At 38.9% G+C, this 14,704-nt stretch overlaps 1 protein-coding gene across 1 annotated transcript; it reads right to left on the reverse strand.

Annotated features, from left to right (window-relative positions):
- Nucleotides 1–10,522: 10,522 nt before the first annotated feature.
- LOC149846532 (putative BOI-related E3 ubiquitin-protein ligase 3) lies at nucleotides 10,523–12,845 on the reverse strand. Its single transcript, XM_089998052.1, has 4 exons — nucleotides 12,667–12,845; nucleotides 12,450–12,553; nucleotides 12,045–12,343; nucleotides 10,523–11,107 (listed from the first exon to the last, which is right to left on the reverse strand). Exons 1-4 carry the CDS (start codon nucleotides 12,708–12,710, stop codon nucleotides 10,577–10,579), a joined length of 978 nt encoding a protein of 325 aa, XP_089854178.1. The 5' UTR covers nucleotides 12,711–12,845; the 3' UTR covers nucleotides 10,523–10,576.
- Nucleotides 12,846–14,704: the final 1,859 nt, after the last annotated feature.

A 14,704-nucleotide genomic window follows, 5' to 3' on the forward strand; every position in this document is an offset into this window, starting at 1 on the left:
ATTTCTTAAAAAATTGTGGAGTCTCTTAGAAAATTTCCTTAAAATAAACTTGAACCCTAGTTTTTTTTTATAAATAGTCTCGTTAGAGGTTGAGAGGGGTGTCTTCCACATTAGATTTGGTTTACTTTTGTGTCTTGTAGCCTAGCTCAATAATTCATAGTTAATTAGTTAGACTGTTTTAATCTTTATTGAAAGTAGTTAGTTAGTTAGTTGACATAGTGGTTAACTGATTTTGATTTTTATAACTAACTCTCGTGTTTTAGAAAGTCGTGTGTTGCGTTTTCTTTTCTTGTATTTCGTGTTTTTGTTCCTTTGTGTTTTGTAGGTGGGTTCACTTTGGAGGATAAAAGTTCGATAGCGAAGGGTCATGCACGTTTTACGAAAAAAGGCTCAATCGCGAGGAAACGAATCCCTACAGCTTTTTGCTTTCTTTATTTTTATTTTTTTAGGGCCAAAGGGTCATTTACTTTCCGTTGGTTTGTAATAAGGCTTGTTAATTTTTGAGCCCTCTGTAGAGGGTAACTCATTTCCTTTATTTAATTATTTTCATTCAAGGCAATAAAGATTATAATTGTGTGGGGTACAAAAGTTGTTAAACGCGTTCCCTGTATTTGACCTGGACTTCACTACTAGTGTGAGCCAAAATTTTGAAATTCGGTGCACAGTTTACACAAACGTTTTTTATTGAAAAACCCTTTTAAAAATACTTTCACGAAAAGTTGCATCATATTTTCAAGTAAACTGCTAAATCTTCGGAACCAACCTCTCACTGAAAATGCCATCATGGCTTCTATTTTGAGAGCTACCCTAATAAATGGGAGTTTCATATTGCTACGTCTTATTTGTCTGAGACTATTCAATGCTTACATAGATTTATTTATGAACATCCAACTCGGATTTCTTGAAATTTTGCTTGCTTCGGTTGTTACTTTGAAACAACCATACTTGTTCCACCAACCTAATCAATCAAGTGAATTGAATAAGATAGCTGGACTAGTTAGAGTCATGTCATCTTCAATGTCTGGTTTGAATCCCATCAAGGATTATCCCATAGACTAACTATTCCCAAAAAAAGCAAAAGAGAAAAGGAAAAGACTGTCAGCCAAGTGGATTTCTTCATGTTTCAACTAGATCACCTCACAAAAAGTGCTTCAACTGCATTTCTAGATTCAATGGCAAAAAGAGTCAAAGTGAAACATCACAAGGAACTGTGGGACAGAGTCATATGAACTCATCCAAGTTTCTAATTACCAGCTAAATAAGCTAAGCATTATAGTTCATGACAATATCTAGTTCATGACAATATCTGGTAACATAAAACAAGATGGGCAGAGCCCTGAACTTAGATGGTAGTGGCTCATTTTTGCTCATTATACGATGATAGCGTAAAGTCCTAATTTGCTACTAAGGACACGTTTGGAAGCAAGAAAAACTCATAGGAAAATAAAAATTTGCCTATGATAAGTTTTGATACAATAATTTTTCTAAAATGAATAATTTTCACTTGTTTGGGTAGCATGAAAAAAATAAAATAGAAAATCTTAAAAAAAAGAGAGGGGGGGGGGGGGGGGGGAGGTTCGGGAGGTGGTGGTGATTGTGGTAGTGGAAAATCATCGTGGGGGTGGGGGTAATGGTGGTGGGTGGTGATGGATGTGCGGAGGGCGGTTTTTCGGGAGGTGGGTGATGGTGAGTGGGGGTGGAAAATCATCTTGGGTGGTGGTGGTAGAGCTTCTTCGGTGCGGTTTTTTGAGAGGTGGATGGTAGTGGTGGTGATGAGATGGATGGTGGAAAATCGTGGGGAGGGCACTTTTTCGGGAGGTGGGCGATGGTGAGATGGTGGGCGGTGGTGGTGGTGAGATATGGTGACATGGAGGCTCACATAAAAGGAAAAGGTCTTTAGGGTTATGTAAAAGGCACAATCCCAGAACCAAAACAAAAAATCACCTTGATGGAGAAAGGTGAAATTAAGATCTGGAGAGGAAAGAACCAAAGCCCTTAGGAATATTCGAAAAAGCATGATGAATGGGAAATGAAGAATTTCAAAATATTGTCTTGGATTTTTTCTTTCGTTGAGACCAAAATCAATGCAAATATTATCAAATTCAAAAAAGTTTCTCAAGCATGGGAGTATCTTGAGAAAATGTATACTTTTAGGGACTTGTCCCATAAATATTGTCTTCAAAAGAAGGCTCTAACTCTTCTTCAAGGCGAAATGACCATTAGAGAATATTTCACTGAACTCTCTTCCATTTGGGATGAGTTTGCTATGCTCGAATCAAAATAGAGTGGAGAGTCGATTGAACTTCGGCACAAACAATTAGAAGAAAATCGATTCTTCAATTTTTTGAATGGGCTAAGGCCCGAGTTGAGCAAATAAGGTCTTCTCTTTTGTCATCTTTTACTCCTTCCTCTGAGGATGTTCTCACCAAATTAAGTGGAGAAGAAACTCGGATGGGCATAAGTAATCAAGGGTCTAATGCAGAGTTACCAATCGAGGAAGCGAGAGCGGGAAGCGAGACACTTTCAAAAATTTAGGAAGCGGGAAAGCGTGGGACCACTTAGAAGAAAATTCTGAACCGTCTCGGAAGCGACCTAGGAAGCGAACCGGAAGCAAGGGGGAAGCGAAAAAATGAAAAAAAAATGGGGGAAGCGAGGGGGAAGCGCGCTTCCCATAAATAGGAAGCGTGTTTCCCGTAAAAGGGAAACATGCTTCCCATAAAAGGGAAGCGTGCTTCCCAAAAAAGGGGGACGCTTACCCTCACGCTTCGGAAGCATGACGTTTCGCGCTTCCCCCTTTACTTAGGCGCTTCCGGTAACTTTGGTCTAATGTGCTTGCGATTCCATCCAATTTCGAAGACAATGATGGGGTCAATGCGGTGTCTAGGCCTGGAAACAATTTGAGGGTCTATGGTGCCCCTCATTTTAAGAATCAAAATCAAGGAGGAAATGGTAGACAAAGTGGAAAAAAGGATTATAACAAAATTATTTGCCATTTTTGTAAAGAACCAGGACATATCAAACCCGTTTGCCCCAAGTGAAAGAAATTATTAGCCATGGCCACCACCTCTCAACCGCAAAAGGAGGAGACATCTTCAAGTGGAGCTCTTTCTCTAAACCAAATTATGGAGGCTCTTCAACCGCTTCTCAAGGGAGCCATCTCGGAAGCCGTCGTGTCTTCCTTCTCTCTTCCAGGTAAAATTTCTTGGCTTTTGGATTCAGGTGCGCCTTTTCATATGTCCCCAAACATGTATTATCTTTCCAAATATTCAAAAAATAGCTCTCCATCTTTTGTTTCTACCGCCGATGGGACTTCTCTTGAAATTAAAGGAGTTGGGAATTTTGAAACTCAAAACTTTTTCATTCCTAAAATTAGATTTATATCAAAATTAAACTTGAACCTTCTCTTTGTTTCCCAACTCTCGGACAATGGATATGATGTTAAATTTTCTTCTGATAAATGTTTAATACAAGATCGTCAGTCCGGGAAATTGATTGGGGAAGGCTCTAGGAACGGAGACTTATATTATATGGATTTTCTTCAAGTTCCTAAAACTTTTGTAATGTTGCCCAACATAAATATATAAATGTTTGGCACAAAAGACTTGGTCATCCTAATATCACCAAGTTATCTTATTTACATTTTGCTAAAAAATTTTGTAAAGATACATTTTCTTGTAATGATTGCATTCTTGGAAAAATGAGAAGTATCCCTCTATGTTAACTTCTAAACCTTTCGAAATTGTTCATTCAGATGTTTGGGGACCGGCACCTATTGTTTCTCAAAAGGAGGGTTTGCCTATTATTTGATTTTTGTAGATGATTTTTCTAGGTACTCTTGGATATATATTTTTAGACATAAGCATGAAGTTTTTTCATGCTTTAAATTGTATCATGTAATGATCAAAAATCAATTTAATAGCGAATTAAAAATATTTATTACTGATTCTGGAGGAGAGTATCTCTCAAATGAATTCAAGAAGTACCTTGAAGATAGTGTATTGTTCATCAAAGGTCATGTCCTAAAACCCCTCAACAAAATGGGTTGGCTGAAAGGAAACATAGGCATATCATTGAAACCACTCGAACTCCTCTTATAGCTCAAAATATTCCAAAAAACTTTTGGGCCAAAGCGACTCTTGCATCTGTTTATCTTATCAATCGTTTACCATCTAGAAATTTGGGTAAAATATCTCATTTTGAAACCCTATATAAAGGGGAACCATATTATAAAAGATTGTGAATTTTTGGTTGCAAATGTTTTGTTCTTATAGATAAGAATGATAAACTTTCACCTAAAGCTATTTCCTTTACCTTTCTTGGATATTCCGAGACTCAAAAAGGTTTTCGTTGTTACGATTTTAAAAATGATAAGTTGTATGTTTCATAATGTGACGTTTTTAGAAAATAAGAGTGGTTTTGAAAAGAATGATTCTCATCACGAAAATGTCGACTTTTCTTTCTTATTTGACCTAGTATCTAGTAATGATGATATGACGAGTGATGACGAAATATCATCAAATCATGATAATGACAATGAAGCAGACATTAATAACTTCGACTCATCAAGTACTCAAGAAGACAGAACAACAAATGACCCAATAACCTATTCGCGTAGAGATAAAAATTCTTTCAAAAGTGCAATTGAGCAATATAGTGATTCTATTCCCACACATGACACCCGACGATCTGAAAGAAATAGGAAGCCTCCAACAAGATTTGTCTCTTTTGACTCTTTTTCACCTAAATATAGAGCTTGTCTTAGTGTCATTCATTCTTATTTAGAACCAAGAAATTTTGGGAATGCCAAAAACTGTGTCAAATGGCAAGAAGTTATGGAAAATGAACTCAAAGCCCTTAGAAAAGCTAACACATGGGAATTTCAAACTCTACCTTCTGGAAAAAAACTATAGGTTGTCGTTGGGTGTTTAAAGTTAAGACTAAGAGCGATGGATCTCTAGAGAGGTACAAAACTCGCTTAGTCGCGAAAGGGTATGGTCAAGAATATGGAATTGATTATGAAGAGACATTTGCACCTGTAGTACGAATGGTTACAGTCAGATGTCTTATCACTATTGCATCTATTAAAAAATATAATATTTTTCAAATGGATGCTAAAAATGCTTTTCTAAATGGTGACCTTAATGAAGAAGTTTATATGGATGCTCTACCTAGGGGTGAAAATTGGGTCGGGTTGGGTCGGCGGGTTGGCGGGTCAGCATACCTCAACACGAACACGACCCGTTTATTAAACGGGTCGGATGTGGCAAACACGAACACGACCCATTTATTAAACGGGTAACCTGACATGACACGGTTAACTCGTTTAATAAACGGGTTGTGTCGATACGACCTGATTACACCTTCATCCAGGGGCGTAGCTAGGATTCATGTGAGGGGGGGGGGGCAAACAGGGGTGTAGCAAAAAAAAATTTATTTGTGCAATAGCCGGGGGTTCGGGGGCAGCACCCCCGATTTTTTTTTTTTGAGATAAAATAAAAAATGGCTACAATTATTAATAAAAATCTATTTCATATGGACAAATCAAACTATTTGCTGCAGTCAGGGCTGGGCTAGGACTGGGCTGGGCTACAAAAATGGATAAAAATCTATTTCATATGGAATCAGGGCTGGCTAGGACTAGGCTTTTAAAAAAAAAAAAATAACTGTTTCGGGAGGCAAGACTGGGCTACAGCCCAGTCCTGCCCCCCCTAGCTACGCCTTTGCCTCCATCTGTATTTTGTTTTATCTTCTTTCAAGAAATGGTGCCTGTTAAAATGCTTTGGTAATGATGAAACATTGTAGGTCCTTTCCGTCACTGCAAAAGTTAGTAGCATTCAGATAAAAAAATAAAATAAATAATGACCAAGATAGGTTGATGATGCAAGAGATGGTCACCATAAATGCTCAGAGCTGCCTGAGTTTATTATTTCTGCCAGAGACTGAAGGACAAGAAAGAATCAGAGATTCTAGCAATGATGGCATTGCACTCAACCTCAATGACAAGAACAACCTCGTGCTTCAGTCTTTTGCCTCCAACTTTACAATCTAAAAAGTCTATGTCTTCCTTGCATCAAACAATGGTATTATTGTCACCAACAAAATTTAAATCCCAAACTATTCATCATCCATCCCTTGTCAAATGTTCTTTCAGTCAAAAGATGTTGATCCTAGGCGCCAAACTTAGAAATCTGAACCTTCAAGACTCACTAAATTACATAAGTACCCTTAATGCAGAGAAAAAGAAAGAAAATGTGAAAACCTATTCAATGCACAAAATATCATAAGTTATTATGTCATTAAAAGCTGAGAGCCAAGAACTTATCCATTAAATAGACAAGACCAGATGGTGAGCTGCTCTGCTGCACCTTTAGAAGCAAAAACATTCTTTTCGGAAACCACATCTGGGTTATCATCCTTGCAATGTATATATAAACGGGTTGCGGGTTGGCGGGTTCGGGTAAACGGGTTGACCCGCCCGCCTAACCCGTTTATTAAACGGGTCAACTGGGTTGGCATACCCCTAACACGAACCCGACTCGTTTAATAAACGGGTTAGGCGGGTCGACCCATTTATGACATGAACCCGTTTAAGCCAAACTCGAACCCGCCTGAGAAGCGGGTTGGCGAGTCGGGTTGGCGGGTCGTGTCAGATTTTGCCACCCCTAGCTCCACCAGGTATAAAAATTCCTAAAAATAAAGTTCTTCATCTTCGAAAAGCTCTTTATGGGTTAAAACAGACTCCCAAAGCCTGGTATGATAGATTTAACAATGTAATGTTAGAAAATTATTTTTCTTCATGTTATACAGATACTGCCTTATTTACCAGAAAATCCGATGTAGGTATTGTCATATTATTATTATATGTTGATGATATGTTAATAACAGATGATGATGTCAAAGGAGTCAAGAACATTAAATCTGTCTTGACTTCGAAATTTGAAATGTCAGATTTAGGGTTTCTAACATATTTCTTGGGTATTGAGGTTGCTTACTCCCAACGTGGTTATTTTCTATCTCAAACTAAACTTGCTTGTGAAATTATTGCTAGGTCAGGAATCTCAGATGACAAAATTTGTGAAACTCCTGAAATAGTGGGCTCAAAAATGAAGATCGATGATGGGATTCCTTTGACCAATCCTACTCCTTACAGACAATTGGTGGGCTCGTTGATGTATCTTAGCATCACACGACCTGATTTGTCACATGAGATTAATATTGTCAGTCAGTTTCAACATGCTCCCACAACGGTTCACATGAGTGTCGTTCTTCGCATCATCAGATATTTAAAGGGAACTACAAATAGGGGAGTATTTTTGTCTTCATCTTCTAAATTAAAATTAATTGCCTATACTAATTCTGATTGGGGAGGTGACCCCAATAATCGTCACTCCACTACTGGTTTCTGTGTTTTCTTAGGTGAATCGTTGGTCTCTTGGAGATACAAGAAGCAACAAAAGGTCTCTTTGTCCTCCAACGAAATTGAGTATAGAGCCAATGCATCTACAACCATGAAAATAGTATGGATTTGGCGTCTGCTAGAAGATCTGGGAGTTCATATTCAAGAACCAATAAAGTTATGCTGTGACAATAAGACTGCGATCTACATTGCCAAGAATCATACTTTTCATGAGCGCACAAAACACATAGAGATGGACTGCCATTATGTTTGAGATGAATATTTGAAGAAGGTTATCGATCTTCCATATGTGACATCTTAATATCAACTAGCAGACTTCTTCACCAAGGCGCTTCGCTCACCCAAATTCAATTTTCTTTTGGGCAAACCTACGGTCATCACACCGTAAGTTTGAGGGGGGTGTTAAAATGTAGTCTCATATTTGTATGAATATATATTTATACATATATATAGAGAGAGATACATTTACATATATACCACGTAAATATGCAAATATATCTCTATATATATGTATAATTATATATATAGTAAATCTTGTAAACCCGACAAGGGTATTTTTGTCTTTTTCATTTTGCACATATTCCAATAGGAATATGTTGTATTTATTTTTTTTCCTATTTCTTTTCTTTATTTTCTTTTTCTTTTTTTATTTGGCCAAACCTTGGGGGGGCCAATATAGTCGTTGGGCCCCTCCAACGGTCACATTTGTGACCGTTGGAGGGGCTCCAACGACTATATTGGAGGCCCCTCCAAGGCCTCCTTTTGATTCCTTATAAATAGGGGTATTTCCCCTTCGTTGTATTCAAGCTTGAGAGCTCAAGCATTTCCATTTTTCTAATATATTGTGGCATTTCATGCCTTTGTGCATATTAGTTCAAGTGTTCTTTGAGTGGCTTTTGTGCACATCTCTTGTGAGGATTTAGCGCTTGTATGCGTATTCCTCCCCCCCCCCCCTGCCACACACACACATGGAGGAATGTTTCCTATCAAAAAGTGTACTTTTTTAGAAAAAAACTCTCTTAGCGAAAGTCTCTTGTTTGGAAGGGTCGAAAAAACTGTACGGATTTTCAACATTGTATCACTTTTCCTAAATCTTTCCCACTTCCAAACGTGCCATAAAAGTGCACTGAATGACAAGGCACATGCTCATCCTTCCTTTTCTCCCTGTGAAATCAGATGAGAGGCTATATCTGCTTAATCCTGTTTTGATTTGGCGCAATATATGATAGTGTGGGGATCAACATGCAAGAAAAAGTTTGCAAAAAGATCACCCAAAACAACAAACTGATGTTAAGCCAGATGATGGAATACAATAGAGCCTGTAAGACATTTGTTGAAGTAGCATGGATCATTGCCAACCAACCAGTGGCACGAAGACTAGGTCATAACATGAATGTGTTACATTAGATGCTTCCACTGAAAAAGTGGACCATCTCGTTATGCAGGAAACCAGGCAATTATTGGAGGTAGGTTGGTATTATAAGTCTTCAGTAGCCAGGCTTCGGATGTTTAGACTGAAAAAGTAGGTTATTGAGCATTAGAACTCCACAATGCAAGTTGTTGGGGAAAACATCGATGACATGACAGGCGGGTGATATCCCAAAAACGACATAGACTAGGTAAATAAAGCAATTACGGAGAACCTAAAAAGAAAGAGCATGATTATGCTACCTCTATAAAGCCTCCTAGATGAGAGGTGAATGCAAATCTTTATCAATTTAACCTAATTCTTCTTATGCGCCGTCTTTACCAATTTTACATTTTTCATATGCAATGAGAACATAGTGACTAATGATTGATTCACAATAGTATTGACAAGGGCTTCATCCTTGAAGAACTTAAGCAAAGTTGTTTCGCTTGGGAAATGACAGGATTTTAAATAAAAATAAAGAAGTAAAAAATTGCAACAATAAACAAATATTTTAACGAAAATATTGGGATCATATCATGATAATGTCGTTATATAATTGTCATATTTTCATTTGGAAGTGTTTATTATAAACTATTGCAATATTTTGGGGCCTTTATCATTCTTAGGAAAACTTTTAAAGACAAAGAATTGAAAAAATGCAACATTTCATGACTATGAATGAGATTGATCGCTGAGAGACTAATGATAGGAGAAAGTACAAGTGATCGAGTAGAAATAATTTTGTTTCATATACAGAAAGTCATCCTTGCATGTAGCAGGTGGTCAATGGGTTATGCATCAATCACAAATGTGACAAAATATTTCAACAATCGAATTATAGTAATGATACTTCTTCCTTCAATTTTAGTTCATACTAACCATCATTGAGCTACCATTTTCCTCAGCTTTTTTTTTCAGTAATGATTCTAACATGTGCATGAAATATGGTTAGACAAGCACTCTGAGTCATTTATATGCATCTCGACATTTCCATTTGTTGTTTGCTTAGCCTTCTTTTTTCACTCTACCTTTTAAAGTTCCTACCAAATTTAGAGTGCACGACTTCTATAATATGATTCACCAAAAGACTGACATTTATGTTCCTCAAGATAATGGATTTTAGAAAAATGTGGATCCCATGATATTCAGTCTAGGAAAAGAAATATGCAAATGTGATCAGCTTCTTTAAAATGACCTCTCAAGGTAAAAAACCATATACTGATAAGTAAGTTTCCTGTGCATAATCAAGTCAAGGAAACCCCACCAAGTTACAGTCAACCAATATTGGAAAAAAAATCAACCTAATATACAGTTTAGATTTGTACCTTGCAGTAATCAAGGAATGCTATCACTATGATGATTGCACGAGATGGATGACATGGTTCCTGCTTTCAGACACGTAATATTGGAAATATAGAGAAGAATACCAACACAAATAAACCATTTAGCATGGCTGGAGAGACATTGGTCACCTTTTACTTGACATGCAATAATCAGGGCAGGATATATTTCATAAACAACCCTTTCTGTATTACTAACACAATCATTTAATGCAATACATCAACTTTAAGTATTTTGGAAGCATGTCAATGAAAACCCCATTATCAAGGGTCATGTAAATTGCCAAAATATGAAAAAAAAAATGACAGAGTGCCCCATAAAACAAGTAGCAGCAGCAAACATGATGCAGATACTGGGACAAAGTTGGTGGGTATAGGATATTTAATTATCTATAATACATAATCCAATCACATATAGACCTCCATGCCAACAAATTTAGAAGATTGGCATATAGGGCAGAAACTTAGCTTACTCTCACAATCTTTGCAAAGGCAAAGATGTCTGCATGGCAACAAAAGCATACAGACCTTATTAACCCTGCAAACCTTACAACTCATCTGCTCTTTCAAATCCTTATTCTCCTTGCAGATCAGGAGGTACATGTCATCAGCCCCACCGTCACAACGAGAAGCAGCATCATTGACCTCACTATCACCACAACCTTCCTTTGTCTTCCTGCTTTGTGCATATACCTGCTGTATGTTATACTTGAGAGTTGTGATCATTGACTCATTGCACTTTGCATGATGCTGCCAGGTGGAAGCTTCCATGCTCAACTGTTTCATCCTCTCTTCAAGATCAGCATTCTTGAGGTTTATCTCATCCACCTCAGCATCCTTCTTGCGAAGCTTCCTAAGCATTTGTTCCTCAATTGATGACAGCATTGTCAGATTTTGAGCTTGGACCTTTTCCACAATGGCTTGCCTCAATCGCTCGCTCTGATCACCACTTAATAATTTCAGACAAGTTGAAGAAAGCACGCTTCATAAAAATTGCTTGTCAACATTAAATTCAGCTTTCCCTACAATAAGCAATGAGAACTCTACCACACACATTTTCTCTCTCCCCCAAAACAAACAAACAGAAGGAAGTTGTTTTTCATTCTAGACCTAAAGCTATTGGCCTGAGCCCTAAACTTGTCATGTAAGTGGAAAAAAGGCTGAAAATTTTGCACCCATGGCTCTTTCCGGCAGTTCGTGTTGATCTTTGTACATCGGCACTACAAACAATCATGGAACTGAGACTGGAAACTGTTATTAGCAAGATGTTTAAATTATCAACTCAATAAACCTGAAGCAATCAGAACTAATAGAAATGCAGAATAAATGAGCAAAATTTGCTTGATTTGGTTGCCTTCTTTAGCTGCTGGCTAGCAGAACCAGCAATAACAATGCAACCACATCCACCAATATCAATCAACACAAAATTCCAACCCAAAAAAAAAACCACCAAAGGGACATTTTTCTCCAACAATTAGACCCAAGAACAAATCACAACAAACTTAAGATAACCTCAGAAGAGAAGAAACCAAAAAAATCCTGTACATAATTGTTTGCATAACTTGATCAAAAAATCCACGCCGAGCATGCGGGATTAAAAGCACCAGAACAACAAAGAATTCTGCCCCATCAACAACTCAACACGGTTCATAATTCAATTGTTTTGACGGCCCCAAACTGGCAATGTTTCCATCAAACTCGAACCCGGGAGAAAAAAAAAAGCCAAATGAATACACCAGCAATTAATTGGATAACAAATCAAAAAGATGTTAAGCAGCTGCACCAACCAAACATAACTTTCAATGAATCCAATCCTGAAGGCAACCAACACAAACAGAACAAAGATGGGGGCGGAAAAAAAACAGAAAACAGGTACCTGTATTTTTAAAAACCGCTCGATCTCCATCTCCTGCCGTCGCAACTCCACGCTTATCTCGTCGTCGAATAAGCCGAATGCCATCGGCGGAGAATCCCCCGACGACGCCAGCTTCCTGTCGTCGAGCGAGAGGCCGAGTCCGGTGGAGACGGACCCCTGGCGCTGAAGGAGGTCGATGGAAGAGATCTGCGAGTTCTCGAACGGCTCCTGCTCCTTCGACCCCCTCCTCCACCGCTGCTGCTGGTCCGCTCCTTCCGATCCAGAACCAACCTGACCGGTCGACGGCCCGATGAAATGATCTGCAGAAAAAATCAACAAAAAAAGAAACCGCCAACAACAGAAATTCACTTCCTTTGTTTCTCATGAAAAACGAAAAACTCATAAACAATAGAGAAAGAGAGTTACAGGAAGGGATGTATTGTGGGTGAGGGTGATTGGCGAAGGAGGCGGGTCCGATGAAGGTGATCGGAGTCGGAATCTGATTCTGGGTATCACCCACCAACAAATTCCTGCGTTTTTTGGTTAGAAGAAAAGGATGGATTAGGCAGCAACAAATCAACAGACCACCAAGGGATGGATTTGGGGAGTTGGGGATCCCTCCTTTTCCCGTTCCAACGCGTACCTGAATGGCTTGGATTGCTGGTAGAGCTGTTGGGGGAGAGCCATGATTTGGTGGTTGCAGAGATGGCGTAGACAGTAACACAGGAAGGAGAGAGAGAAGTAGCCGGGTTGAAGACGACGGGCTTTGCTTATTCCTGAACTCTCGTTGCGTGCTTAGGATTAATCTCACCAGGACACGAAATGAGACACAGGACACGCTATCATTGTAAAGCTTTTCATATAAAATTTGCATACAATGAGACACGACACGATATTGAATTTGGAGCACCCATGTGACGTGAACTTCAAAAATTAAAACATTGTGGGATTCTCACGTGATGGAATTAAGGGTGTCAACGGGTCGGGTTTGGTTCGGACTCAGGTGAAAATAGACTTGGACTAGATTTTTGGGTATAGTATCGGGTCCGGACCTGGGTCTAATCAGGTCTACTATAAGAGAAACCATACCTTGATCCGATAAGAACTACATGAACCAAACCCGGACCATACCTGGTAAAATAATACTTTTTATCATTTTTACATTGAAAAATTGTGGGTCTTAATTGAAACTCGGGTCAAATCTGGGTCTGGTATAAAATTTTACAAACTATACTCGGGTTCATGTATTAATTGGACCTTCCAGTCTGGACCCGAGTCTTAATTGGGTCTTCTTATTTGTCACCATACCCGGACCCTATAGGGCTTGGTCTGTGTCGGGTCTAGGTAAACCAGATCCGTTGACACCCCTAGATGGAATAGAAGTAGGCCCAGAGATCCTTGGAGCATTATCAAAGTGGGTCAGACTAAATTGGCTCAGGGGATCAGTAAGTGGGTCCAGAATCTACTAGAGTTGAATTGGGCCAAAAGGATAAAGACTTATAGTAGGTTCGGTGGACATGTTCGAGCCATGCATAACCCAACACTGGATCTGATTTTGAGGAGTGTGGATCCTGTTCTGGATTCAGATCTAGTCATCTAACCTGGATCTCACAGAAGAGTAGCAGACCAGGACAAGTTGTGACTTGTGAGGCTCTTTGACACTGGATTCCCTGAAAACAAGCACAAATCTTCTTGGTTTCTTTTCAAGTGAAAAAAGAAAAACTAAAACGGGTCAGGTTAGACCCGATTTGGACCCGGATATTACCCTGTTCACTTACCCTACTCTGACATGGATTTTAATAGATCTGACCATATTTGTTTTGAACCTGCCCCAGGTTTGGACTGTTACTATATACGCCTGACTCGTTTCCGTCCTTAGTTATAATATATATGTGATCCACCTCTGAAAGCCACGAACACAACCGTGTGCCAGTGGGATTTGATCTGGCAACTCCAACTCAATGCCTTCACAACCGCCTCGATAGCCACGGGAGCGACTCCCGCCTTGGTGTATTTTAAAAACCATAAGGATATCAAACAATTTGCTCAGAACTTAGTTCGCACCTATGAAAGAAATATCGATGATATTTTGTGATTCTGTTCCGATAAATTAATAAAAATATTAAAAACTTGTTAAAATCAGATAAATTTAGAATGCATTGCAAATTCTTACACCCATATCATATCCATTTTTCGTATGAGTCAGTACAGTGACCCGTACCGTTTAACATGGATATGATCATGAGGGGTTGACCCATGCGAATCGGCTCCGGGACTCTGAATCCATGGGTGTAGCTCGATTTGATCCAACTTTGGTTTGTTATATATTGAGTTAAAAAAGGCTATAACTGATTCAGATTTCAGTTTGGTTTTGAATTTGAGTTTAAAACACATGAACAGGATCCGTGACCCATAGGGAACTCCGTTCCAACTGCATGTCCAGTCTCAGTGAGCGTGACTGGACCCATCAAAGTGGGTCCAGGTATGAGTCGGGCTCATCAGTTGAAAGAAGGTCAGAACTCAACTAAGAGCAGGTTGGATCCATGTCCAGGTCCGAATTGCCATGGCTAGACCGGGGTTTGGGTCCAATTGGATATTAGTTCCAACACTACAGAGTCATATTCCTATTGAAAAATATTTTTTGGATTTTTTTGCAAATTGGTCCCCGCCCTATAGCCTAT

Source organism: Nuphar pumila, chromosome 2, assembly GCF_984573655.1.
Source record: "Nuphar pumila chromosome 2, dmNupPumi1.hap1.1, whole genome shotgun sequence".
In the NCBI taxonomy this organism is placed as follows: domain Eukaryota; kingdom Viridiplantae; phylum Streptophyta; class Magnoliopsida; order Nymphaeales; family Nymphaeaceae; genus Nuphar; species Nuphar pumila.

What these genes read in the sequence shown, in the direction of transcription:
- LOC149846532 (XM_089998052.1), bottom strand. Translation starts at nt 12,710, where the DNA reads ATGGCTCTCCCCCAACAGCTCTACCAGCAATCCAAGCCATTCAG. An exon ending in CAGCAATCCAAGCCATTCAG is followed by an intron (nt 12,554 to 12,666) that starts GTACGCGTTGGA and finishes CAAAAAACGCAG; the next exon opens with GAATTTGTTGGTGGGTGATA. An exon ending in CCCACAATACATCCCTTCCT is followed by an intron (nt 12,344 to 12,449) that starts GTAACTCTCTTT and finishes TTTTTTCTGCAG; the next exon opens with ATCATTTCATCGGGCCGTCG.